This window comes from Danio rerio, chromosome 25 (genome assembly GCF_049306965.1).
Source record: "Danio rerio strain Tuebingen ecotype United States chromosome 25, GRCz12tu, whole genome shotgun sequence".
Taxonomy (NCBI): domain Eukaryota; kingdom Metazoa; phylum Chordata; class Actinopteri; order Cypriniformes; family Danionidae; genus Danio; species Danio rerio.
The window spans coordinates 38328125-38355000 of NC_133200.1; the positions used below are offsets into that span (position 1 = coordinate 38328125).

The following is a 26876-nucleotide window of genomic DNA, read 5'->3' on the forward strand; positions in this document are numbered from 1 at the left end:
TCTATGTTGCTAAGACTGATCTCATCTGGTCACTTCCAGCTTAGTTCGAATATACATTTATCTAATATGGGGTGTTGCTTTTATTTACTTATTTATTTTAGTAACCATTCCATGTATTCTGAGTGGATAACAACACTCAGTGACAACACTTTGAATAGTAATTACTAGCATACTGTTAATTGTGATAACAAGATAGTAAGATGTTTTTTCAGTCCGTTCAAGAATTACATAAACTGTGAAGACATACAGAAAGAGGTTGAGCCACAGTTTTCAGAGTAGCACATCCGCTCTCATTTTCAGTCATTATTCGAAATCTGTTTCAAGCATTTGTCAGACATTGAGGAATATGAGACAAGAATTCTAAATATTTAAAGTTACTTTCAAAAATCATTTGCTTGCTTTTTTCACCTTTTACTTCAGTAACAAAAGTTAACAGATGTGAGGAATACCACTGGTTTGTTGTGTTCCACAAGACGTGGCAATTATTTACAAATTTTTATTTCAATTGGATAAGAAGTAGTGGATTTAAAAAACAAAAAATAACTAAAGTAGTGATAATAAAAGTAGTGGTGGATATTTTCTAAATTACTGTCCTTAGTGGTCATATTTTTAAAATAACTGTCAGTAGTTGCATATATTTTCAAAATAACTGTCATCAGAGGTGTATATTTTCAAAATAACTGTCATCAGTGGTGATAGTTTTAAAATAACTGTCAGTAGTTGCATATACTTTCAAAATAACTGTCAGTAGTTGCGTATATTTTCAAAATAACTGTCAGTAGTTGCATATATTTTCAAAATAACTGTCAGTAGTTGCAGATATTTTCAAATAACTGTCATCAGTGGTGATAGTTTCAAAATAACTGTCAGTAGTTGCATATACTTTCAAAATAACTGTCAGTAGTTGCATATACTTTCAAAATAACTGTCAGTAGTTGCAGATATTTTTAAAATAACTGTCATCAGTGTTGATAGTTTCAAAATAACTGTCATCAGTGGTGCTATTTCCAAATTAACTGTCAGTAGTTGCATATATTTTCAAAATAACTGTCATCAGTGGTGATAGTTTGAAAATAACTGTCATCAGTGTTGATATTTTCAAAATAACTCTCAGTAGTTGCAGATATTTTCAAAATAAATGTCATTAGTGGTGCTATTTCCAAAATAACTGTCAGTAGTTGCAGATATTTTTCAAATAACTGTCATCGGTGGTGGATATTTTTAAAATAACTGTCATTGGTGGTGGATATTTTTAAAATAACTGTCATCGGTGGTGGATATTTTCAAAATAACTCAGTAGTTGCAGAAAGTTTCAAAATAAATGAAAGTTGCAGATATTTTCAAAATATCCTCCAAACACTGACAATAATTTGCAGAATTGTCTACTAGTATTTCTGTATTGTTCCAAATGTTTGGTTTGTTTTACTACTTTTTTTATAAGTTTACAACTGATAGTGATAGCTTAAGGAAAATTGACACAGAATATTTGCTTAACTTAGCATTTTATTTAAAACGGCAAACATTTTTAGCCCTTTCGTGTATTTGATTATGCATGCTGCCCATCTTATGTTCATGTCAAATTTTTTCCCATTCAGTTCCGTCCTTGTGTTTTATTTTTATGTTTCTGTGTTTCACGTTGCAAATGGATCTTAAAGTAGCAGCTCTGGCAACAGATTTCCAGCAGGTGGGCAAAAGAGATTGCCGGAACCTTCCCCTCTGTCTCGCAGGAAGACTTATGACAAGGGACAAGCCCAGGCTGACAAGGCCAAATCCAAAGAGATCTTACAGTAAGAGCTTTAGCGCCCCCCAGTGGCAGAACGTTGCCTGTTTGTGTTGGTTTTTCAGACAGGAAGACTGCGAACAGGAAATATATGTAGAAAAGTTTGGGTTTTAGTGACGCATGCACTCTAATTCTTAACTTTAACAATGGCTACTTTACATTGACTGCAATAATCGTACTGGCTTTATTAATAAATGAGAAGCAGCCCAATCACATTCTCACGTCTGAATATCTCCGGAATTCCAATTTAGGCATATGACGTTTTCTGTAATTCAGAAAATGGTATTTACATGGCATTTTCGAATTCAGTGTGCTGTCAATAGTCGTGTCATTAGCAGTCCACGTAAAAAATGGCCACAAAATGCCAGATTGGCTCGGCTTTGAAAGTAGTCATAGATTTTACCCTCGCATGAGTCAATAAACGCTGCTCTAAAACAAATAACGTCCTTTCAGAAGGAGGGAGGAATGTTTGCCACTAAATCCGTCTATTCATCTTGAACTCGGCGCTTTTATTTTCTCCAGCGCTTGTATAAAACAAAGAGGTTAAGAGATGTTTTCGCCTTACAGACGCTGACTACTTATGATTATTTGCACCTGAAGTGATGTTGGTTATTTAAGTTGAACTCTAATGTTATTTTTCAAGTACATATTTCTCTGTGTGTGAATATGTACGGTAGGTGTGCATGCATTCAAAGTTCAGTTCATCTTTTTAAGTTTGTGTTTCAAGCATTTAAACATTTTGTTAAACACTACAGAAAATAAGGGGATGATGGCAGATTCTGTAATATTATATGCAGTTTGTACAGTCTTAGAGAACACAGGGATGTGGCTATGATTGAGAGCATTTGGGTTTTTTGTTTGTCTTTTCTCACACACAAATGATTTCACAAGTCTCTTCACTTCCCTTTTCTGTTTATTTTGTGTTATTTGCATGTGGATGAATATCTGAACCACATTCATTGGCTTGCGTGCCTGAGATTGTTTGTTTTATGAAGTATTTTGGGTGAACTACAGTGCCATAAAAAAGTATTTGCTTTTATTTCATGATATTCTTTTTTTTTAGTCGTTATTTATAAAATTATAAATAATAAACTGGGTTCACTATGGCAAAATTAAACAAAAAAAGTCAAATCTTAAAACTTAATAAAATATCATATACCAAATAAAATCTCAAATAATGAAAAAATAAACAACAGAAATGAATAAAAGTGCTAAAACTTTTAATAGAGCTCAAATGAAAACAAGCTCCAAAAATAAAAGTTAATAATACTGATAAAATGCTTTCTGTTGTCGTATTCAGTTATGATTGAATGAAGATGAAATCAGTTTAGTAAAAAAGTAAGAAAAATATAAATGGATGGATGGATAAATGGATGGATAAAATGATGGCTAGATAGATAGATAGATAGATAGATAGATAGATAGATAGATAGATAGATAGATAGATAGATAGATAGATAGATAGATAGATAGATAGATAGATCGATAGGTGGATGGATGGATGGATGGATAAATGGATGGATAAATGGATGGATAAAATGATGGATAGATAGATAGATAGATAGATAGATAGATAGATAGATAGATAGATAGATAGATAGATAGATAGATAGATAGATAGATAGATAGATAGATAGATAGATAGATAGATAGATAGATAGATCGATAGGTGGATGGATGGATGGATGGATAAATGGATGGATAAATGGATGGATAAAATGATGGATAGATAGATAGATAGATAGATAGATAGATAGATACATAGATAGATAGATAGATAGATAGATAGATAGATAGATAGATAGATAGATAGATAGATAGATAGATAGATAGATAGATAGATCGATAGGTGGATGGATGGATGGATGGATAAATGGATGGATAAATGGATGGATAAAATGATGGATAGATAGATAGATAGATAGATAGATAGATAGATAGATAGATAGATAGATAGATAGATAGATAGATGGATAGATAGATAGATAGATAGATAGATAGATAGATAGATAGATAGATAGATAGATAGATAGATAGATAGATAGATAGATAGATAGATAGATAGATAGATAGATAGATAGATAGATAGATAGGTGGATGGATGGATAAATGGATGGATAAATGGATGGATAAATGGATGGATAAAATGATGGATAGATAGATAGATAGATAGATAGATAGATAGATAGATAGATAGATAGATAGATAGATAGATAGATAGATAGATAGATAGATAGATAGATAGATAGATAGATAGATAGATAGATAGATAGATAGATAGATAGATAGATAGATGGAAAAAAATGGATGGATGGATAAATTGATGGTTGGATGGATAAATTGATGGATGGGTGGATAAATGGATGGATGGATAAACTGATGGAGGGATGGATAGATGAATGGATGGATAAATTGATGGATGGATGGATGGATGGATGAATAAATAGATGGTTGGATAAATGGATGGATGGATAAATGGATGGAAAGATAGTAAAATGGATGGATGGATGGATAAAATGATGGATGGATGGATGGATGGATAAATTGATGGATGGGTGGATAAATGGATGGATGGATAAATGAATGGATGGATGGATGGATGGATGGATGGATGGATGGATGGATGGATGGATGGATGGATGGATAAATTGATGGATGGATAAATAAATGGATGGATGGATGGATAAAATGATGGATGGGTGGATGGATGGATGGATGGATAGATAAATGAATAGATGGATAAATGGATGGATGGATGGAAAATAGATGGATAGATAAATGGATGGATAGAAAATTTGATAGATAAATGGATAAATGGATGGATAGATAAATGATGGATGGATAAATTGATGGATAGATGGAAAAATGGATAGGTGGATGGATGGATGGATGGATAAATGTATTGATGATGGATGGATGGATAGATGGATAAATTGATGGATGAATAAATTGATGATAGATTGATAAATGGATAGATTGATAAATTGATGGATGGATGGTTGGACAGACATATTTTTCCTTTTCATTTAGTTTAACTACTGTAGATTCACTTAAACAACTAAAAATACAATAAGCCGTAACAACTGCATACATATGTGTAGAAGTTTTGTTTAAGTTATTATTTTAATATAATTATTAATTAACAATGTATGCACAGTTGAAGTCAAAATTATTCGCCCTCTTGTGAATTTGTTTTACTTTTTTAAATATTTCCCAAATGATGTTGAACAGTTTTCACAGTATGTCTGGTAGTATTTGTGCTTCTGATAGTATAAGTCTTATTTGTTTAATTTCGGCTAGAATAAAAGCAGTTTTAATTGTTTTAAACCCATTTTAAGGTCAATATTATTAGTCCCCTTAAGCTATATTTGTTTTTGATTGTCTTAAGAACAAACCACTGTTATACAATGACTTGCCTAATTACCCTAACTTTACCCTGATTACCCTAGTGAAGCCTTTAAATGTCACTTTAAGCTGAACACTAGTGTCTTGAACAATATCCAGTCTAATATGATTCACTGTCATCATGACAAAGAGAAAATAAATCAGTTATTAGAAATTTTCTTACTAAAACTAATAAAATATTTCTGTTAAGCAGAATATACAGGGGGGCTAATAATTCTGTCTTCAACTGTATGTTAGGTCTTTATGGCACTGTAATTGCACCAATGCAGAGCTGAATCCTCTATACACCGGCTGTGCTGTCGCTATGCACTGACTGTTGGCTGTGTGCTGTGTGTCAGAGGCATCATCAACCCTGTTCCGGTGTGGAAGAGCGCTCGCGGTGGTGGCGGCGGGACACTGCAGTGTGTTCATGTGGCCGAGGGTCACAGTAAAGCCGTTCTGTGTGTCGAATCTACAGACGACCTCATGTTCACCGGATCTAAAGGTCAGAAGAGGCTTTGCTATTTTATTTAGCATAATCAGATATTATTTTACAGGGTTCATACAGTGCTGGAAATCATTACAAAAGCAATAGAAGTTGTAAGTGTTCAAGGTTTGAAAAGTGCTTAGATTTCTGCTTGAAGATATACACTAGCAGACAAAAGTCTTGTGGCCTATCCAAGTTTCAGGAACAGCAAATAATAGCTTGACTTTTAGTTGATCATTTGATATCAGAAGTGTCTTATATGAAAGGCGAAGGCCTCTAGATTTTGCTCATTTGAGCACAATAAAATCTGATCATGTCTTGATTATTAATGATTTCATTAGGTCAGTAAGGTCTAAGAAAGCCTTCTTGCAGGACTCCCGGAATTCATCAAGATTATTTGTGTTCATCTTCAATGCCTCCTCCTTCATCTTACCTCAAACATACTCAATAATGTTCATATCTGGTGACTGGGCTGGCCAATCCTGGAGCAGCTTGACCGTCTTTGCTTTCAGGAGCTTTGATGTGGAGGCTGAAGTATGAGGAGCGCTATCCTGCTGGAGAATTGTCCCTCTCCTGTGGTTTGTAATGTAATGGGCAGCACAAATGTCTTGATACATCCAGGGTTTCTGCCGGTTAAATTTAAGACATTTTAAAACCTTTTTAAGACCAATATGAATGACATTTTCGACTTTTTGAGACATTTTAGATTCTGGGCTAAATGCTAACCCACATAGCAAAATTTCTCTGGCCCAGCTCTGGCCCACACAATCAGGTTTTGCTTGGCCCACATGCCGCAGTGAATTACGGTACATGACTGGACCAAATCTGGCTTCCAGACAAGGGCCAAACACGGACCATATTTGGGCCAAGTCTCAGCCAAGTTAATAACTCATAACTGGGCCTGAACTGGGCCAGATAGGTTGAAGTGTCACGATTGCAATGAAATTGATAAACCCATGGAGTGATGCTCTTTAGGCACACTATGGGCACGCTTTTTCTCAAAGTGACCTGATTGGTAGAATTTTTTTTCTTTACTCAAAAATGATTTTAGTGTATTTTAAATGTGGGTCAAGACTGGCCAAACTCACATGGCCCACTAGTCAAATTTTTTAATCTGGGCCAAATACTACGTTTTTCATCTGGCCCAAATCTTGTGTGCCGCCTTAAAGACGGTGCCACCTCTGCCAAACCCGGGCCATGTTTGGCCCACATGCTGTATGCCAGTGCCGGATGAATGCCTGCTGTGCTAGCTTTATGCCAAATCTGGCCCAGAATTCTTTGCTACTAGGGAAGGATTTTTTTCCCGAATATCCCAGTTGAAAAAGAGCTTCATGTGCCGTATCTAAAAATGATTATAATTGAATGCATTAAATAATACAATAGAACTAATTTAATAATAAAAAACCATCAGGTCAGATCAGTTTGCTCAGCAGTAAATAATTGAAGTACTTTTAAACGAATGTTACTGTAAGGAAAGTAATGCGATGTTTTTTTTTTTTAAATAAAAAGTTTAAAGTTTTATTGAGATTGGGATTGTTGGGGATTGTAAGGGTGTTAATGGCCAGAATGGTATACATAAACAAAGGAAAATTAAAGGTGCAGTAGGTGATTGTCTTCAGAAACATGTGTTGTTGTGCTGGTTGACAGTCTCTTCACAGTCCAAAGTGCTCATTAGAGTAAATGATCTAAATGTGTTTATATGTATTTTAATATTCAGGGTAAAGCATAAAACTACAAAATGTTCATCCAATTAAATACTGTCAGGCCGACATCTCCCATAATTCCGATAAGCAGCTCAAACTGTCTGTCAGCAAATGCAGATTTGGACTTCTGCGCATCTGTTCGCGCCTGCATGAGCGCCGCACGTTCATGAGACGATCACAGATGCGGTGAAATCAAATGCTGAATTGTAACATTTGAAAATGCTGAATCAATATTGAAGTTACTTTAGCACGCTGGAGGAAGCACGACACCATAGCTGAAGTACTGTTAGACAGGTAAAGTTCTGTTTTAAAACTAATTTAGTCAGGCTGAGCTTATGTTAGACTGTGTTGTTATGAATTGCATATATGCACAGACGTGTTGTTCAGCCACTGAAATCTCCCGGTGACAGATTGATGTGACTATTTTCAGTTTCATAAGGGACTTTCGACAGGATCGATGATGTAGATTTATATTTAGTTTAACAACAAAACATCAGTAAATAGCGCTGTTATGCATAACCTGCTGTATTGAGCTGAAGTTGCTTTAATATTCACATTGGGTCATTTTTGAACAATGACAGTCTTCCTATACTGTTCACCATGCTACTCTGAATATTCGCTCTGAAATAGCATGTAAGATTGGCTTAGTAATAAATGTAGTTCCTGCACGTCGCCGGCCAAACACTCACAGGCAGATGACAGACATTGTCACACCTGCTGCAGTGCCCTCTGGTGGTTTTCAAGGGCACCAGTTTTTGTTTTGGTTTTTGTGTTTGTATCCTAGTCATGTGATCACTCCTTGTTTCCAGCTGTCCCTCATTGTCTAATTAGTTCTGTCTTTATAAGACCTGTTATGTTGTGTTTAGTTTGCCTTTGGATTTTCAATGTTCTGTTTAGGTTTGTAGTGCTTTATTCGTGATCTGGTTCATCGTGTTTGGTTTGTTTGTTTGTTCACTTTGTTTAGTATCATTACTATGTTTTGGATACCTGTTTAGTTTGTGTTTGATTCACTTTTGTGCTTCTTTTTTGCACTTCATGTTTTCGTCGATTTTGGTACCTTGCCTGTCCCTTTGTCATGTTTTTGGGATCTTTATTGTTTGGCAATAAATGTGTTTTGCTGCACTTGGATCTTTCCCTTGTTTTTGTGATACCCAGTCATGACAGACATGAACTAGTGGGTTGTCTGCTGTTGTGACGCGGTGCGCGTGTTCGCAATTTCAGGAGGCATGGTTTGAATCACAGTCCCTCCCCGACGTCCAAAGATAATATGCTAAGCGGTTAGCATTTTGGCAGATCACCTACTGCACCTTTAAAAGCTGCTAAAAAAATATTTAAGACCTACAACACAATATGTCAGTAGATTTAAGACTTTTTAAGGCCTAAAATTAAGCTTTTGAGATTTAAGACTGTTTAGGACCCAGCGGATACCCTGTACCTCACGCTGTTGATGTTGCCATCCACTCTGCAGATCTCTCGCACACCCCCATACTGAATGAACCCCAAACCATGACTTTTCCTTCACCAAACTTGACTGATTTCCGTGAGAATCTTGGCTCCACGTGGGTTCCAGTAGGTCTTCTGCAGTATTTGTGATGATTGAGATGCAGATGATTCAGCAGAAAAGTCTTAATAGACTTTAATCACATTACAACATCGATGCAGTAAAAGCGACCGTATGAAAGCGACAACAGTCACGTTAACCTTTTATAAGATGTTTATCGGTCGGGGAAAACACTAGCTGTGCATATACCCCATTCGTTATCATTGGTCAACAGCGGTTGAATCTTTTGGGAATCTCGGAGAAAGAGATTTTATTTCTTTCCAATCCCCCAATCTTGACCTCTGGCTTCTTTGGTATTACTGTAAGCATGGCAGTATAAGACATCAATTGGCAGCGCTTGATTTCTCCATCTCCCAGCTGTGGTCGTGGTCCTTCACCTTTGGAAACCAGCTTGTATTTCTTTGAGGACGGGTCAGAAGATGAGCGCGGCTCCTGGGAGATGAGAAGCGAAGCGCCGTGTTCGCAGGAAATCAATATAGGATCTCATTAAGGACTCATTCCGGCTTGTAGATCCGAACAGCCTAAGCTTTGAGATCCTTCCTGGACTAATTATGAATTCTGACAGAGACGCTGAGTGGACTGAATTGCCTGCAGTATCCTACATTCTCTATCGACCTCTCCAGTATATTAAATATAGGAGATGAGCTCCCCGAGGGGATGAGTTATAGAGTGGCTTTTGGTTCCTCTGTCTTCCTCCACCAACACTGTAAGACAGGGGTAGGAGTGTGGACACTTCTATTTTTATACACTGTCTCAGGCTTCGTTAGGTACATGGGTTAAGTAAAAGAATAAATGAAGACTTTATTATGCGGCTTTCTCTTAACATTCAGGAGTCTGCGCAGCTTCAGTATGCATCTTTGGTTAAATTCTATTGAGCTTATTCTTGACGTACAAGCAGGCGCAGCCATTGGAATCGAGATTTTTGGCTCGAGACTTCTGCTCTTACTGGAAGACATGATAGGACGAGGCAACATACGACAACGAAGTGGCACAGGACAGCAGACATGGGGAGACTATAAGCAGAAATAATTAACAAACAAACAAACAGGTGAACTGAATTAACTAATAATGGGTTAACAAAGAGGGTAAGACTAGACAATAGACAGGAGAGCACATGACACAAGACAACACAAGCTATGTGCTCACATTAAAGAGAGAGCTCATTAACCATGTGTTCACATGAGACAACACTGAAGTGCACAGCCACGATGTAAACACTGGACCACATGCTTAGGAAACACCAACATAAACAGAACCCAAGACACGAGTACACGATAAATGAAAAACACCTTACCGTGATCACACATGCGACATGCATATTCCGATCCCAGCGTCAACCGAAACGGACTGGACTAGTGCCCTGAGAACGAAACACCATGCCGCCAACAAAACAACAAACACACCAGGACGAGAGCAAACAACACGACGGTGCACATACAAAGACACACAATGACAGAAAATGAGTGCTCGAGCTGAGCACAACATACAAGACATGACAGGACTAGTGTCTGGACCAAAACAAGAATTAAACAAGACCAGAGTGGCAGAATCTGGTTGTGAAACTATCATATCCTAATTCCAACCCCTATTATTCCGGATGACATGCTGGGTATTAATGTTCTCATATATGCAAGGATGGTGTAGCATTGAAGTTCCCTCTGAAGGGATTGGCTTAAAACTTCCCTCAGATGGGAATGACAGGATTCGTTGTATTGCCATACATCTGTGCATCAAGTCTTTCTTCAAACAAATGGAAGTTGATGAAGTTTATCACGGGCAGCCGTTTAGAACAGGCATGTCCAAACTCGGTCCTGTAGGCCGGTGTCCTGCAAAGTTTAGTCCCAACCCCAATCAGACACACCTGGGCTAGCTAATCAAGCTCTTACTAGGTTTTCTAGAAACATCCTTGCAGGTGTGATTTTAGCAAGTTGGAGCCTGGTCGACCAGGCTGGTTTTAAAGGGGTTTTGGCCATTTCCAGGCTGCTTTCCAGCCTGTTCTTAGCTGGTCAGGCTGGAAAATGACCAGCTAAATCCAGCTAAAACCAGCTTGATCAGCCTGGTTTAAGCTGGACATAGCTGGTTTTGGCTGGGCTCCCATCCTGGCTAGGCTGGTCAAGCTGGTTTTAGCTGGTCATCTCCCAGCCTGACCAGCTAAGACCAGGCTGGAAATGGCTGGAAACCAGCCTGGAAATGGCCAAAACCCCTCTAAAACCAGCCTGGTCGACCAGCTAAAACCAGCCACCCAACCTAGGCTGGTTTAAGCTTTTTTTTCAGTAGGGATAGCCAATCAAAACTGGGCTATTTTCAATTATACCTCAGATTCAGATCAGTCTAAAGATGCTCCCATAGAATCACCAAGCATCTGACTCTCATCTCCGGGAACTGGGTCATAAATATAACCCTAAGACATTGAATGGTTTCAGTTAACTATATTAACCTGGGTTTTTCCTTTTTTCAGATCGTACCTGTAAAGTTTGGAATTTAGTGACGGGACAGGAGATCATGTCTCTGGGCGGCCACCCTAACAACGTAGTGTCAGTGCGCTACAGCTCTAGTCTGGTCTTTACCGTCTCCACCTCCTACATCAAAGTCTGGGACATCCGAGACTCTGCCAAATGCATCCGGACACTCACGTGCGTCCTAAACAACTCATGATTATCAGATATGCAATATTTGAGATGAAATCAGAGAGCTCCCTTATCCTCCGTAGACATCAAGGTGTAATTAGGGGAAAATAAGTCAGTAGTTGATAGTGGGAATTGGTACTTAAACTGAAGTGTTACCATAATTTGTGTTCTGGTATTGAAATCTTCTCCTTTGTTTTTTCATTTAGCTCGTCAGGTCTGGTGAACACTGGTGATATGTGTGCCGCTAGCACCAATCGCACCGTGACCATACCGGCTGGAGAAAATCAGATTAACCAAATCTACCTGAACCCGTCCGGCACCGTTCTCTATGCTGCCGCCGGAAACTCTGTCCGTGTCTGGGACCTGAGGCGGTATGGCTTTACCCACAATCCTTCACTCTACATCATGTGCCACATCATATGACTGACGTTGTGTTTTTACAGGTTTGTGTGTACAGGAAAACTAACGGGTCATCTGGGTCCAGTCATGTGCTTGACTGTTGATCAGACTGGAAACGGACAGGATCTGGTCATCACAGGCTCTAAGGATCACTACATCAAGGTTTGGTTGAGTTGATTTTGAGGCTAGTTTATAACACCAGATGCGTTCTAGGCTTGTTTATAACAGCAGACGGTGCTCTAGGCTAGTTTAACAGCAGACAGCGCTCTAGGCTAAGTTTTAACAGCAGATGCAGCTCTAGGGTAATTCAACAGCAGATGTTGCTCTTGGCTAGTTTAACAGCAGTCTGCGCTCTAGGCTAGTTTAACAGCAGATGGCGCTCTAGGCTAGTTTAACAGCAGACGGTGCTCTAGGCTAGTTTAACAGTAGACGGTGCTCTAAGCTAGTTTATAACAACAGATAACGCTCTTAGCTAGTTTTAACAGCAGATGGCGCTCTAGACTAGATTAAAAGCAGATGGCGCTCTTGGCTAGTTTTTAAGAGCAGAAGGCACTCTAGTCTAGTTTTTAACAGAAGGTGCTCTAGGCTAGTTTATAAAAGATGTTTTAGACTAGTTTTTAACAGCAGACGACGCTCTAGGCTAGTTTTTAACAGCAGATGATGCTCTAGGCTAGTTTTAAACAGCAGATGGCGCTCTAGGCTAGTTTTTAACAGCAGATGGTGCTCTAGGCTAGTTTTTAACAGACGGCGCTCTAGGCTAGTTTATAACAGATGGTGCTCTAGGCTAGTTTTTAGCAGCAGACGGCGCTTTAGGCTAGTTTTTCACAGGCGATCTAGGCTTTTTTTTTAAACAATAGTCGGCGCTCTAGGCTAGTTTAACAGCAGACAGCTCTCTAGACTAGTTTAAAAGCAGATGGCGCTCTAGGCTAGTTTTTAAGAGCAGAAGGCGCTCTAGGCTAGTTTTTAACAGACGGCGCTCTAGGCTAGTTTATAAAAGATGGTGCTCTAGGCTAGTTTTTAACAGCAGACGATGCTCTAGGCTAGTTTTTAACAGCAGACGGTGCTCTAGGCTAGTTTTTAACAGTCGGCGCTCTAGGCTAGTTTATAACAGATGGTGCTGTAGGCTAGTTTTTAACAGACAGCGCTCTAGGCTAGTTTATAACAGATGGTGCTCTAGGCTAGTTTTTAACAGCAGACGATGCTGTAGGCTAGTTTTTAACAGCAGACGGTGCTCTAGGCTAGTTTTTAACAGACGGCGCTCTAGACTAGTTTATAACAGATGGTGCTGTAGGCTAGTTTTTAACAGACAGCGCTCTAGGCTAGTTTATAACAGATGGTGCTCTAGGCTGGTTTTTAACAGCAGATGATGCTATAGGCTAGATTTTAACAGCAGATGGCGCTCTAGGCTAGTTTTTAACAGCAGACGGCGCTCTAGGCTAGTTTTAAACAGCAGACGGCGCTCTAGGCTAGTTTTTAACAGCAGACGGTGCTCTAGGCTAGTTTTTAACAGACGGCGCTCTAGGCTAGTTTATAACAGATGCTGCTGTATGCTAGTTTTTAACAGACAGCGCTCTAGGCTAGTTCATAACAGATGGTGCTCCAGGCTAGTTTTTAACAGCAGGCGGCGCTCGAGGCTAGGTTTTTACAGGCAATCTAGGCTTGTTTTTAAAGCAATAGTCGGAGCTCTAGGCTGGTTTTTAAGTCAAAATGGCGCTTTCACATGACATACACAAGCAAATAATACAAATCAAAATATGACGCCGAGCCTGTCCTGCGGCGTGTGAATGGATGCGTGTTGTGTTTGTGCAGATGTTTGATGTGACCGAGGGCGCTATGGGGAGCATCAGCCCCACTCATAACTTCGAGCCGCCACACTATGATGGCATCGAGTCTCTGGTGGTTCAGGGAGACTGTCTGTTCAGCGGCTCCAGAGACAACGGCATCAAGAAATGGGACCTGACCCGCAAAGACCTGCTGCAGGTACCACAATATACAGTATATACAGTACATTCAAATGAGATTGTGCTCTTTTCAGAAGAGGGCGGAGCTACCTCTTCTGTGCCTGTGTGTCAGCATAGTGGCAGATTCAAGAACATGACTAATGTCATATGCTAATGAGGGAGAGATGGTCACTAGTGGGCGGGGCTTTCCCCCTCTGATGACACGTACAAATGAGGACAACATTGATGAAAGGTTTTGATTCACTTATCAAGTGTTGACTACTGTATATATTCCAGTAAATTACTGTCAAAAAGTAATCACCATCTAGTAATGAAAGTAGCAAATGAAGCCATGACACTCGATATAGTGCACTACATAGTGTACAGGGAGAGTTTTTGTTGTTTTTGATTTACATCAATCCTAAAGTGTGAGTGGTGTGTCCAAATATATCTTTAACACAACATTATAATGCAAGTGTTGCAGCTTCCACAAGGACAATTAGCCAATCAGTTGATTAATCCGCGCGGATAAGGAACAGGCTAATTAGCTCATCAGGAAGTGCATCAATCATGTTTGTCCAGGTTTTCTGGTGTGTGTGTGTGTGTGTTGTCCTCCAGCAGATCCCGAAGGCTCGTCGTGACTGGGTCTGTGCTCTAGTATTATTTAAGCTGAATACTAGTATCTTGAAAAATAACTGGCTGAGTGGTTAGCACTGTTGCCTCACAGCAAGAAGGTCACCGGTTTGAGTCTCAGCTGGGTCAGTTGGCATTTCTGTGTGGAGTTTGCATGTTCTGTTCCCCCACAGTCCAAACACATGCGCTATATTGGAGAAACTAAATTGGCCGTAGTGTATGAGTGTGTGTATGTGAATGTGAGAGTGTATGGGTGTTTCCCAGTACTAGGTTGCATTTATTTTCCTTTGGCTTAGTCCCTTATATATCAGGGTTCACCACTGCGGAATGAACCACCAACTATTCTAGCATATGTTTTACACAGCGGAGCCCTTCCAGCTGCAACCCAGTACTGGAAAACACTAATACACTCTTACTTTTACACACACACTCATACACTACGACCAATTTAGTTTCTCTAATTTCCCTATACAGTAGCGCATGTGTTTGGACTGTGGGGGAAACCGGAGCACCCGGAGGAAACCCACGCCAACACGGGGAGAACATGCAAACTCCACACAGAAACGCCAACTGACCCAGCCAGGACTCGAACCAGCAACCTTCTTGCTGTGAGGCAACAGTGCTAACAACTGAACCACTGTCCGCTCTAGTATTAGTCATTACAAATAAGATAATCAAATGTGCGTGTGTGTTGTCCTCCAGCAGGTCCCGAATGCTCACCGGGATTGGGTGTGTGCTCTGGGAGTGGTCCCGGCGTCTGCGATCCTGCTGAGCGGCTGTCGAGCAGGAGTCCTGAAACTCTGGCACACCGACACACTGAGCCCCCTGGGGGAGATCAGAGGACACGAGAGTCCCATCAACAGCATCTCCACCAACAGCACGCATCTGTTCACCGCTGCCGAGTGAGATACGCTCTAGCCCTGCTCGATAATGGAAAATTTATAATCACGATTATTTTGGTCATAATTGTAATCAGGGCTTGACATTAACACCTGCCAACCCGACAACTGATTTCAGCTGTGGCTAGACAGATACTCAGGTTAGACAGATACTCTCACTAGCCACTTTGGCTGGCTGAAAATAAGTTTTAAATTGTAGTTTTCTTAAAAGCAGAGTTTAATAATAAAGAGTGTCCAATATTCATGCAAATGTGATCTAGAATCAGGAAGCAGCGCAACTGACAAAAATAACTGGGTTTGCGCAAGCATGTGAATATGAGAGGAAACGCAACTGGTACGATCGATTCTTTTTGAAATAGACTGGACCGAAAGCGAGGATCATGCACCCACAGTCCTGCTGCTGTCAAGAGCTCCAGATTTAAAAATAATAATAATAAAAAAAACAATATATATATATATATATATATATATATATATATATATATATATATATATATATAAAGTTGTAGTCAGAATTATTCGCCCCTCTGTTTATTTTTTCCCCCATTTTCTGTTTAACGGAGAGCAGATTTCTTCAGCACATTTCTAATCATAATAGTTTTAATAACTCATCTCTAATAACTGATTCATTTTATCTTTGCCATGATGACAGCACATAATATTAGATACTTTTAATATTAACATCAACAGATATTAAGCAGACAGTCTACTTAAACTTAAATGGACCATCAAAATGAAGTTTTACCAGTATGTTTAATGTAAAATAATAACTAAGTTTTGTCATTTTAAAAATATATTTGGCTAGATTCTTCCAAAAATTGTTTACAATGCTACATTGAAAAAATAAACGACAAAGGCTTATCTGCATTGCAGAAACCACAGATATCCTCCTTTTCAATGTACTTTGATAATCACGATTTTACTAGGGAAAATTGTTTTTTGTATTTTAAAACGAATTTCCCAAATTTTAATATTAATAGTGTATTTAAAGGGAGTTAACCAGGCTCTTTTACAATTATTTTTAACTTACAATAAACTAAACGTGTAATGCAACACAAACACGCTTATGTAAGCACTAGATGGCGCAAACACGCAACAAACCCGAACCTTGCCCCAACGTTCAGCGCATGCGCAGCGCCGTTCTTTGTTGTCACGGTCCAAATTTATCCCGGAATAAGGACAGCACGCATGTGCCGTGAACCCGGATGTATCAGGACTTGTTTGAATAAAGAACAAAAGCAACGGGCTGGAAATACAGCCAGACTGTCTTTAAAAAGTAAAGGAATCTGCTTCCAGTCCGGGTAAAGTACAAGTGCTCGTTTTAGATGATTGATGATTACAGGAACTCACAAGTGGGAGTTTTAGCGTGAATTTCTTCAAGACACTTCTATACAGCTTAAAGTGACATTTAAAGGCTTCACTAGGGTAATTAGGTTAACTAGGCAGGTTTGGGTAATTAGGCAAGTCATTGTATATCGATGGTTTGTTCTGTAGATCAGGAAAAAATAGCTTAAAGGGGCTAAAAATATTGTGCCTAAATTTAAAAAAAAAAACTGCTTTTATTCTATCGAAATAAAACAAATAAGACTTTCTCCAGAATAAAAAATATTATCAGACATGCTGTGAAAATTTCCTGAATCAACATCTTTTGGTAACAATTAAAAAAAGAAAAAAGAATTTAAAGGGGGGCGAAGAATTCTGACTTCAACTTATAATTAATATAATATAATATAATATAATATAATATAATATAATATAATTAAAATAATATATATATTGCAGTCACTGCTTTCACTTTAATTATTCTTTGAATGGATTTATTAACAGGCCAAACATTAACTGTGTACACGTGATCATCCTTTCATCATCACTCATGGTATGTTTCTTTTGCGTACAGTTATTTTCGTTAATATGGTTTAATGATCATTTTTTTATAATAACATTGCTTTAAATGAATTTGACTCCTTGTTTATGTGTAGTTAAGTGGTGATATGGGAGCTTTAGCCAGGACAGATTACTGTGCATATTTTAGAGACATGACAATCATCATTTTTTAAATGTCACATTTTTATAAAGGAAAGTTTTGTTGGAATAAAAAGTGCATGTATACAGGTATGTTTAGCTTTTTATGACAGATTTAAATTATTATTATTTATTTTTGGTGTGGTCAAAGATAAATTTGGTAAATCCTTAATTTTGAGCCCTGAAAAGTCGTGTGAAATAAAAACTAGTTGCACTTATTGCAACACAACCCATTTGCTCATGCACATTGAGCAAGCTCATACACAACACACACAAACAGTGAAATGAATGAGGAGGCATGTGGACATTACATAACATCTAAATCAAGTATTATTAGCATCTCAAAGTCACATTTATTCATATAAAATATATTTTTCCTAACAACAAAAGTGTGGCTAGTAAAAAAGACGAGTGGCTAGTAATGTTTAAAAAAATTATGTCAAGCCCTGGTTATAATCATGATATTTTTGTTTTGGATCGTCTCCTGAACAAATCACTGTTATACAATGACTTGCCTAATTACCCTAACTTTACCCTAATTACCCTAGTGAAGCCTTTAAATGTCACTTTAAGCTGTATAGAAGTGTCTTGAAGAATATCTAGTCTAATATTATTTACTGTCATCATGCCAAAGATAAAATAAATCAGTTATAAGAAAAGAGTTAATAAAACTATTATAAATAGAAATGTGTTGAGAGGAATATTTGAAATTGGGGAATAAACTATACAGGAGGCTATAAATTCTGACTTCATCTGTAATTTGTCATCCAGTTAGGATCTATTAAAGGGGCAGTTCACCCAAAACATTAAAATTGACTCTGTTTACTCTCCCTCATGTGAGTTCCTTTAAGAGTTTCTTTCTTCTGTCGAACACAAATAAGAATATACTGAGGAAAGCTGAAAACCATTGACTACACTAGTAGGACAAACTAATGGAAGTCAATGGCTGCAGGATTCCAGCATTCTTCAAAGCATCTTCTTTTTATGTTCAACAGATGAAAGAAAGTCAAACAGGTTTGGAACAAGTAAACAATGGCAGAATTGCGAGTTCATTTCTAGTGTTACGATGAGTTTAAATCAGAAGGTTTAATGGAATCTCAATGATCTCTTCTCTATAATGATTATGGTCTATTCTTCACCCTGCAGTGACCGGACGGTGAAGATCTGGCGTGCGAGAGGAAGTCTGGATGGATCTGCAGATGTGGGTGACACCATGGAGGAGGGCGTCAGTAACTGATGCACTGTTTTACTACAGTAACCCAGCTGCCAAAGACATTTGCACTTTGACCCTCCAGGAAATCCTGGATAACCAATCAAATCTGCTCACCACGGCTCCTCTGGAGTTCACTGCTTCGATAGTGATGCCCCACAATTAGGCACAGTCAACGTCACACGTTCAAAAAAAAAAGCTCTTTGTGCTTAAAATAACCCAGCAGCAGGGTTAATTCTAACAATCATGAAGATGGCGCTGAAAACAGACCTGCTGACGTGGAGTTTGAGGAACCGGATCTTCTGTAGCGGGCTTCAGTTTTCCGGTTCTTGAGGACATTCTGGAGTGACGCTTGTGGAGGAGTCTGAGGGAATCTCACATAAACACAACACAGCTCATTTGTTCAGCTCTAAAGAGGAAATCGATAATGAAGGGTGAAATGATTAGCATAAACATAACAAGGCTAATTTATGCACTTTTTTTGCATTGTGAACATACATCATGGCACATTTTCCCACAACACTTATTACTGTAATGAGAAAAAACTGAATATATTCATTCAGTATAAAAAAGAACTTGTTATTAGTTGCTGCCTGTAATAATACTGAATGAAGAAATATATAAACTAGAATTCATACATAATATAAATATAGCATTTATAGCTGTGCAGAAAAATCAGTCCAGAAATCGCTTCTGAGCTTGAAATGTTGACGCCGCTCTAGGATAGTTTAACAGCAGATGACGCTATTGGCTATTTTGACAGCAGACGGCTCTCCAGGCTAGTTTAACAGCAGATGGCGCTCTAGGCTAGTTTAACAGCAGACGGCGCTTTAGGTATTTTACCAGCAGACAGCGCTCTAGGCTAGTTTAAACAGCAGATGGTGCTCTAGACTAGTTTATAACAGCAGACGGCGCTCTAGGCTAGTTTATAACTGCAGACGCCGCTCGAGGCTAGTTTATAACAGCAGACGGCGCTCTAGGCTAGTTTATAACAGCAGATGGCGCTCTAGACTAGTTTATAACAGCAGATGGCGCTCTAGACTAGTTTATAACAGCAGACGGCGCTCTAGGCTAGTTTTAACAGCACACAACGCTCTAGACTAGTTTATAACAGCAGACGGCGCTCTAGGCTAGTTTATAACTGCAGACGGCGCTCAAGGCTAGTTTATAACAGCAGACGGCGCTCTAGGCTAGTTTATAACAGCAGACGGCGCTCTAGGCTAGTTTTAACAGCACACAGCGCTCTAGACTAGTTTATAACAGCAGACGGCGCTCTAGGCTAGTTTTAACAGCACACAGCGCTCTAGACTAGCTTATAACAGCAGACGGCGCTCTAGACTAGTTTATAACAGCAGACGGCGCTCTAGGCTAGTTTTAACAGCACACAGCGCTCTAGACTAGTTTATAACAGCAGACGGCGCTCTAGGCTAGTTTTAACAGCACACAGCGCTCTAGACTAGCTTATAACAGCAGACGGTGCTCTAGACTAGTTTATAACAGCAGACGGCGCTCTAGGCTAGTTTATAACAGCAGATGGCGCTCTAGATTAGTTTATAACAGCAGACGGCGCTCTAGGCTAGTTTTAACAGCACACAGCGCTCTAGACTAGTTTAAAACAGCAGATGACGCTCTAGGCTAGTTTCTAACAGCAGATGATGCTCTAGACTAGTTTCTAACAGCACAAGGCGCTCTAAGCTAGTTTTTTAACAGCAGATGGCGCTCTAGGCTAGTTTTTAACAGCAGACGGCGCTCTAGGCTAGTTTCTAACAGCAGATGGCGCTCTAGGCTAGTTTATAACAGCAGATGGCGCTCTAGACTAGTTTATAACAGCAGACACTGCTCTAGACTAGTTTCTAACAGCAAATGGCGCTCTAGGCTTGTTTTTTAACAGCAGATGGCACTCTAGGATAGTTTATAACAGCAGATGGCGCTCTAGGCTAGTTTATGACAGCAGATGGCGCTCTAGACTAGTTTATGACAGCAGATGGCCCTCTAGGCTAGTTTTAACAGCAGACAGCGCTCTAGGCTAGTTTATAACAGCAGATGCCGCTCTAGGCTAGTTTTTAACAGCAAATGGTGCTCTAGGCTAGGTTTAACACAGACAGCGCTCTAGGCTAGTTTATAACAGCAGACAGCGATCTAGGCTAGGTTTAGCAGCGGATCATGCTCTAGGCTAGTTTTTAACAGTAGACAGCGCTTTAAAATTAGCCTAGAGCAGTGTCTGCGAGAAGGGTATAAACGGGTGGGTCTTGGAGCTCCAAGTGGGCTGGGCAAACCTTATTTAGTTGTATTTAGACTTGAATATTGTGCTTTATGAATTTGTACACCTAACCCTAAACCCAACCTCACAGTAACCTGATAAACTCAACCTACTTGCGGTTTGAGTCCCTCCCACTTGGAGGTCACCCAACCTACTTGCGGTGTAATTCCTCCCACTTGCAGGTCTCCAGGATGCAGCAATACCTACTTGGCGTCTGCTGTTAAAAACTAGCCTAGAGCGTCATGCGCTGTTTAAAACTAGCTTACAGCGCCATCTGCTGTTAAAAACTACAGAACCGATAAACAATCGATTCAAGAGAGAACAGGGATGCAGAATCAATTTCTCAGATGAGTTTTCGACACGGCTCTAGTGGCGTTTATAATAATGTAAATGTAATGCATAATCAAACAGTTGCATTTCAAATAGGTTAACAATGCAAATGACTTAAGATTTGGCTTTCCTTTCCTAAAGATATGACTGCTTATTATGGATATTTCTGTGGTGTTGATTGTCTTTCTTCTCGCCTGACTGGAATCACCACGACCTTAAACAAGCGCTGTGTTTTGCCTAATCAATTTCATTAATCACATGGTGACCAAATTATGAAGCCATTTTCACATCACACACAGTATATATTATATCAGTGTAGACCATAACAATATAGAAACTGGCGTATGGCTCTCCTCACTCGTTCTGTGTTGTTGTCAGTCCATTAACACTTTTCTGCTCAAGTCTCCTTGTGTCTGCACCTGTTGGCTCTGGGTAGTGTTCACATTAATGCACTAGATACTGTACTGTATATATATATGTATATTGATATTCACACACCGTACTCAGTCGTGAGCGGAGATTTACTCGTGCCTGAACCACTTATCAATGTAGAGCAGAGCTTTTCTCCACTAAATGTGCTAGTTTACATGTCAGAATGTCTGGCGGTTTTGCGCTCGATGAAATAAACATATGAAGTCGGCCTGGAAAGCTTTTGTAAGCAGTTGTTCAAAGCTCTTAGTTTTCCGGCCACGCTCCGGCCTTCTGTATTTCTGACTGACTCTGAGCTTTAGTTGTCAACACAATGTTAGCCGATAGTGATTTGAATGTCAGATGTCAACTGAATTAAACGTCATCTGTCAAAAACCCACTCTGGAAGTGCAGCTGTGTTCATCAAATGCGAACGCTGATTATTATTACATTAATATTGAAAGCGGAGGGTGACGCGAGCTGTCCGACTCTGAAAAGTTATGCACAGAAGTGGTTCACACAGCTCTCTTTGAGTTTGTGTTTTATGTAAATTGCAACCCCGGCTCATTCTGAAAATGTACCCCTATACACATTTCTGGACAGCGGCAAATACGCCCCAGGTTTGTTTTTTAGCAGTTTGTTTTCAAGAATCCACCAGAGGCCGCTGTGTACGCTTTTCGAGATCTCAGATTTCTCTCACAAGTGCCATTCGCGCCTGCTCTTCTCAAGTAAATCCACCAGAAGCTGCTGTAGACTGACTGAATGACTGTCTGAGTGATTACACCCCCACCCACACCCCCCTCCACCCTTTCCTAAACCCAACAGACAGTGTTTTCTAAAAACGCAGATTAACCCGCCCACCCCCTTCCCTAAACCCAACCTACAGTGTTTTGTATAGGAACGATTGACCCGACCACCCCCTTCCTAAACCCAACCGACAGTGTTTTCTAAAAACACAGATTGACCCGCCCACCCCTTCCCTAAACCCAACCCACAGTGTTTTGAATAGCAACGATTGACCCGCCCACCCCTTCCCTAAACCCAACCCACAGTGTTTTGAATAGCAACGATTGACCCGCCCACCCCTTCCCTAAACCCAACCGACAGTGTTTTGAATAGCAACGATTGACCCGCCCACCCCCTTCCCCAAACCCAACCGACAGTGTTTTCTAAAAACACAGATTGACCCGCCCACCCCTTCCCTAATCCCAACTGACAGTGTTTTGAATAGCAACGATTGACCCGCCCACCCCCTTCCTAAACCCAACCGACAGTGTTTTCTAAAAACACAGATTGACCCGCCCACCTCCTTCCCTAAACCCAACCGATAGTGTTTTGAATAGCAATGATTGACCCAATGACCCCCTTCCTAAACCCAACAGACAGTGTTTTCTAAAAACACAGGTTGACCCACCCATCCCCTTCCCTAAACCCAACCCACAGTGTTTTAAATAGCAACGATTGACCCGCCCACCCCCTTCCCCAAACCCAACCGACAGTGTTTTCTAAAAACACAGATTGACCCGCCCACCCCTTCCCTAATCCCAACTGACAGTGTTTTGAATAGCAACGATTGACCCGCCCAGCCCCTTCCTAAACCCAACCGACAGTGTTTTCTAAAAACACAGATTGACCCGCCCACCTCCTTCCCTAAACCCAACCGATATTGTTTTGAATAGCAATGATTGACCCGATGACCCCCTTCCTAAACCCAACCGACAGTGTTTTCTAAAAACACAGATTGACCCGCCCACCCCCTTCCCCAAACCCAATCAATAGTGTTTTCAAAAGCAATCTAGAAAAAGAAAAGCCCTCTCAGTTGCCTGATTTTTACTACATTTTCTAATTTTACCACATTCTCACCCTGTTATTTACTTGTTAATTTATTAAAAATTTTTGGGTTACTTTTTGGAACCAATCTTCGCCGTACTTGAACCCCGTCATCGTGGCTAACTCCGCTCTGCATCACTCCTGTCAGCTAAGAACAGGAAACTGAGGCTACAATTCACACAGGCTCACCAAAACTGGACAATAGAAGATTGGAGAAACGTTGCTGCTCTGAGTCTCCATTTCTGCTGACACATTCGGATACTCGGGTCAAAATTTGGCCTCAACAACATGAAAGCATGGATCCATCCTGCCTTGTATCAGCGGTTCAGGCTGGTGGTGGTGGTGTAATGGTGTGGGGGAGATTTTCTTGGCACACTTTGGGTCCATTAGTGCCAATTGAGCATCAACGCCACAGCCTACCTGAGTATTGTTGCTGACCAGGTTTCTAGCTCACGTTTGGATTTACTAACGATGAAATGAACGTGAAAATGTGCGTTGGTCCACGGCAACTTCATGCCTGGCGTCTGTGCATTTCTTGTGCGTGTTTGTTTTATTTCTATTGGCGACTTCTAAAGGCAGTTCTGTTAAATTGCACACTACAAAGTGTCTTTGAGCCGTGCAATGGAAGCTGTATGGGACGGGATCATCTGGATGTCTAGCAGGTATATAAGCTTTCCATATCATACAGTTGACCAGCCAAACATTAAAGCGGAATTTGCAGCGGTCGCCGGTTTTCCCAATGTAATCAGAGCGATCGACTGCACACACACTGCATAAAGGCGCCATCTGAAGACGAATATGCATAAGTGAATCTGAAACATTTCCATTCAATAAATGTGCAAATAATATGTGATGCTCAAATGTGCTTCACATAACACACACACACTTATTAATGATTCCTACTTGTCTTCCTCGTGATGAAGAGTAGGCAAAATCTGATATGTAATGAAGAAAAAAGAAAAATAAGATAATCAGACGCTGGATTTGAACCGGGTTCAGGAATAATAGTGTCAAATCATGTTGCCCTGTGCTTTATGAGCTACGCTACTCGCGCTGCTAAAGTCTGCTTGACTATTACTCTATTAGCTCATTCCAACTGCATTACCGCATCAGCTAAACTCTCCCATTCTCATTTTTTTCTTTTGCTATTAATTCCAGAGGACAAACTTGCAATTAACACCGCTTTTCTCCGGTCTACCTCCAATAGGCGCATCTTCAACTCCCATTCTGTTCAAAGTTTCTCTTTTTGCTTGCTTTTGCCATTGCTTCTTCATTTGGTTTTGCCAAAGTAGAGTCATTAGCATATTCATACGAGTGAGAAGGCAGGGAGGGGTTAAGCGCTCGTGCGTGTTGCGCTCAGTTTCATGGTCATTCAGATGTACAAAGAGAATATGCGTGGCATTCTGCGCACACAGTGTTTTCATACATCAATGTTTTAGCGTGATTTCAATGCAAGTCTTCACCAACACCACTTCAGGCAGCAACCTAGCTCTCCCATGTGGTCTCCCATCCAGCTACTGAGCGGGCGCAGCCCTGCTTGGCTTCAGTGGGCGACCATGTGAGAGTTGCAGGGAGCTAGCTGCCGGCATGGATGTGCAGCCTACAAATCTGCAGCAACTGCGTGTTGCTATCATGTCAATATGGAGCAAAATCTCTGAGGAATATTTCCAGTACCTTGCTGAATCTATGCCATGAAGGATTAAGGAAGTTCTGAAGGTAAAAATGGGTCCAGCCTGGTAATAGTAAGGTGTACCTAATAAAGTGGCCGGTGAATGTGTATTTTTATATATATATATATATATATATATATATATATATATATATATATATATATATATATATATATATATATATATATATATATATTACTGTCTCTTTAAATAAAGCACCACTAACACAGGCCACAAGAGCGCAGCACCACAATGACTGTAAGCTCCGCATCATCATCATCATCATCACAGCTGACTGTAATTCATGCTCATTTCTCTAACAATCACTGTATCTGCTTCAGGTGTGTGTTTTGCAGGTATTAGGTGAGGTAAAGCGTGGCTCGGTGAGTTTTCCATTCTGTAGTTTGACAAGTTCTTTTGTCATCTGGAAGTTTTAATGTGTGTGATCCATCAGTCTGTCCTTCACTTCGCTGAATTTGATGAAGTCTCACACCTGGACTCTCGATGCCGACACAAATAACTGCATCATAATCGCCGCGGCTTCCTGCTCTGTGACACGAGGCACTTAATACAAGCACAGAAACCACCGTGAAATATTTATCATCTCTAGCTGACTCTGACAAATATTCTCTTTTAAAAGGGAAACTTTCTTTATGTGCGGCCGCGGATGTCAAAACGCGGACACAAGCAGACATCTCATTGTCATTTCTCAATGGAACGTGTTAATTATTAATGTGTAAAGCATAAAGGAGTTGACATGAAATGCCACAGCGTGTCAGCAGGACCGCGCAGCCTGACGTGCTCCTCTGCAAAACAGAATTTATTATATATTTTATTAGGATTACACAAAAGTTTGTTCATCTCCTACTGTATTATTGAAGAGACTGCCTAGGTATGTGTTTAAATTTTCATTTCCAGTACAGGCTTCATAGTTTAAAGGATACGCTACTGTAAAAACTTTATTGTTGTTACGAGTTCTCAATATTTATTTTTATAGAAGCCTCTTCTGATGCAGAGGGTACATCGATTCCATAAAACAGTAAATCAGTATGAGCATATAACAGTATATCACTCACTGGTAACTCCATAGCAATACCTAAAACAGCACCCAAAGCAACAAACAGAGTACCTTAGCAACCACATAACACCTTAGCAACCAACCACGCAGAGCTCTAGTAAAACACCAAACTATCTGAGATATTCTATCAACACAATAATACATACTAGCAACTGCATAGCAACCAAATACTAGCAATACTAGCAGCCATTCTTATTTTTTATTAGCTAATGCAATACTAGCAACAATAGCAGCCATACTTGATTAGCTAACGCAATACCAGCAACAATAGCAGCCATAATTAATTCTTTTTAGCTAACGCAATACTAGCAAGTAACAATTAGCAGCCATTCTTAATTCTTATTAGCTAACGCAATACTAGCAACTAGCAATGCTAGCAGCCATACTTTATTCTTATTAGCTAACACAATACTAGCAGCCATACTTAATTCTTATTAGCTAACGCAATACTAGCAACTAGCAGGGTCGGAGCAAGCTGAACTGCTGCTCTAGGCAGAGGACGATCACGCCGCCCTCAACCCCAATGTGAAAACGAAAGTGACCGGTTATTAAAATGAAGTGAGGTGTCGTGGACCTCTTTTCCGGCGCTCTATGCGCGGATATAACTGAGGACGCACGGGTGCTGAGGGAGGGAGGTGTCGCGGACACTGCGCTC

General features: G+C 39.9%; 1 protein-coding gene across 27 annotated transcripts in view; it reads left to right on the forward strand.

Moving 5' to 3' along the window:
• Nucleotides 1-22043, forward strand: part of kif21a (kinesin family member 21A) — an 83753-nt gene extending 61710 nt beyond the window's left edge. For 4 of the 27 annotated variants that reach the window (XM_009298203.5, XM_009298204.5, XM_009298205.5 and 1 more), the window contains 8 exons: nucleotides 1656-1787; nucleotides 5524-5669; nucleotides 11374-11548; nucleotides 11749-11913; nucleotides 11986-12103; nucleotides 13751-13921; nucleotides 15217-15416; nucleotides 18582-22043. In XM_009298203.5, coding sequence (XP_009296478.1) covers nucleotides 1656-1787; nucleotides 5524-5669; nucleotides 11374-11548; nucleotides 11749-11913; nucleotides 11986-12103; nucleotides 13751-13921; nucleotides 15217-15416; nucleotides 18582-18672 — 1198 coding nt within the window. In that variant the 3' untranslated portion in view covers nucleotides 18673-22043. Of the gene's footprint in view, nucleotides 1-1655; nucleotides 1788-5523; nucleotides 5670-11373; nucleotides 11549-11748; nucleotides 11914-11985; nucleotides 12104-13750; nucleotides 14588-15127; nucleotides 15417-18581 lie in introns of those variants that run through there. The other 23 variants (XM_005163185.6, XM_073943402.1, XM_073943404.1 and 20 more) reach the window with 8 other exon arrangements.
• The last annotated feature ends 4833 nt before the right edge of the window (nucleotides 22044-26876 follow it).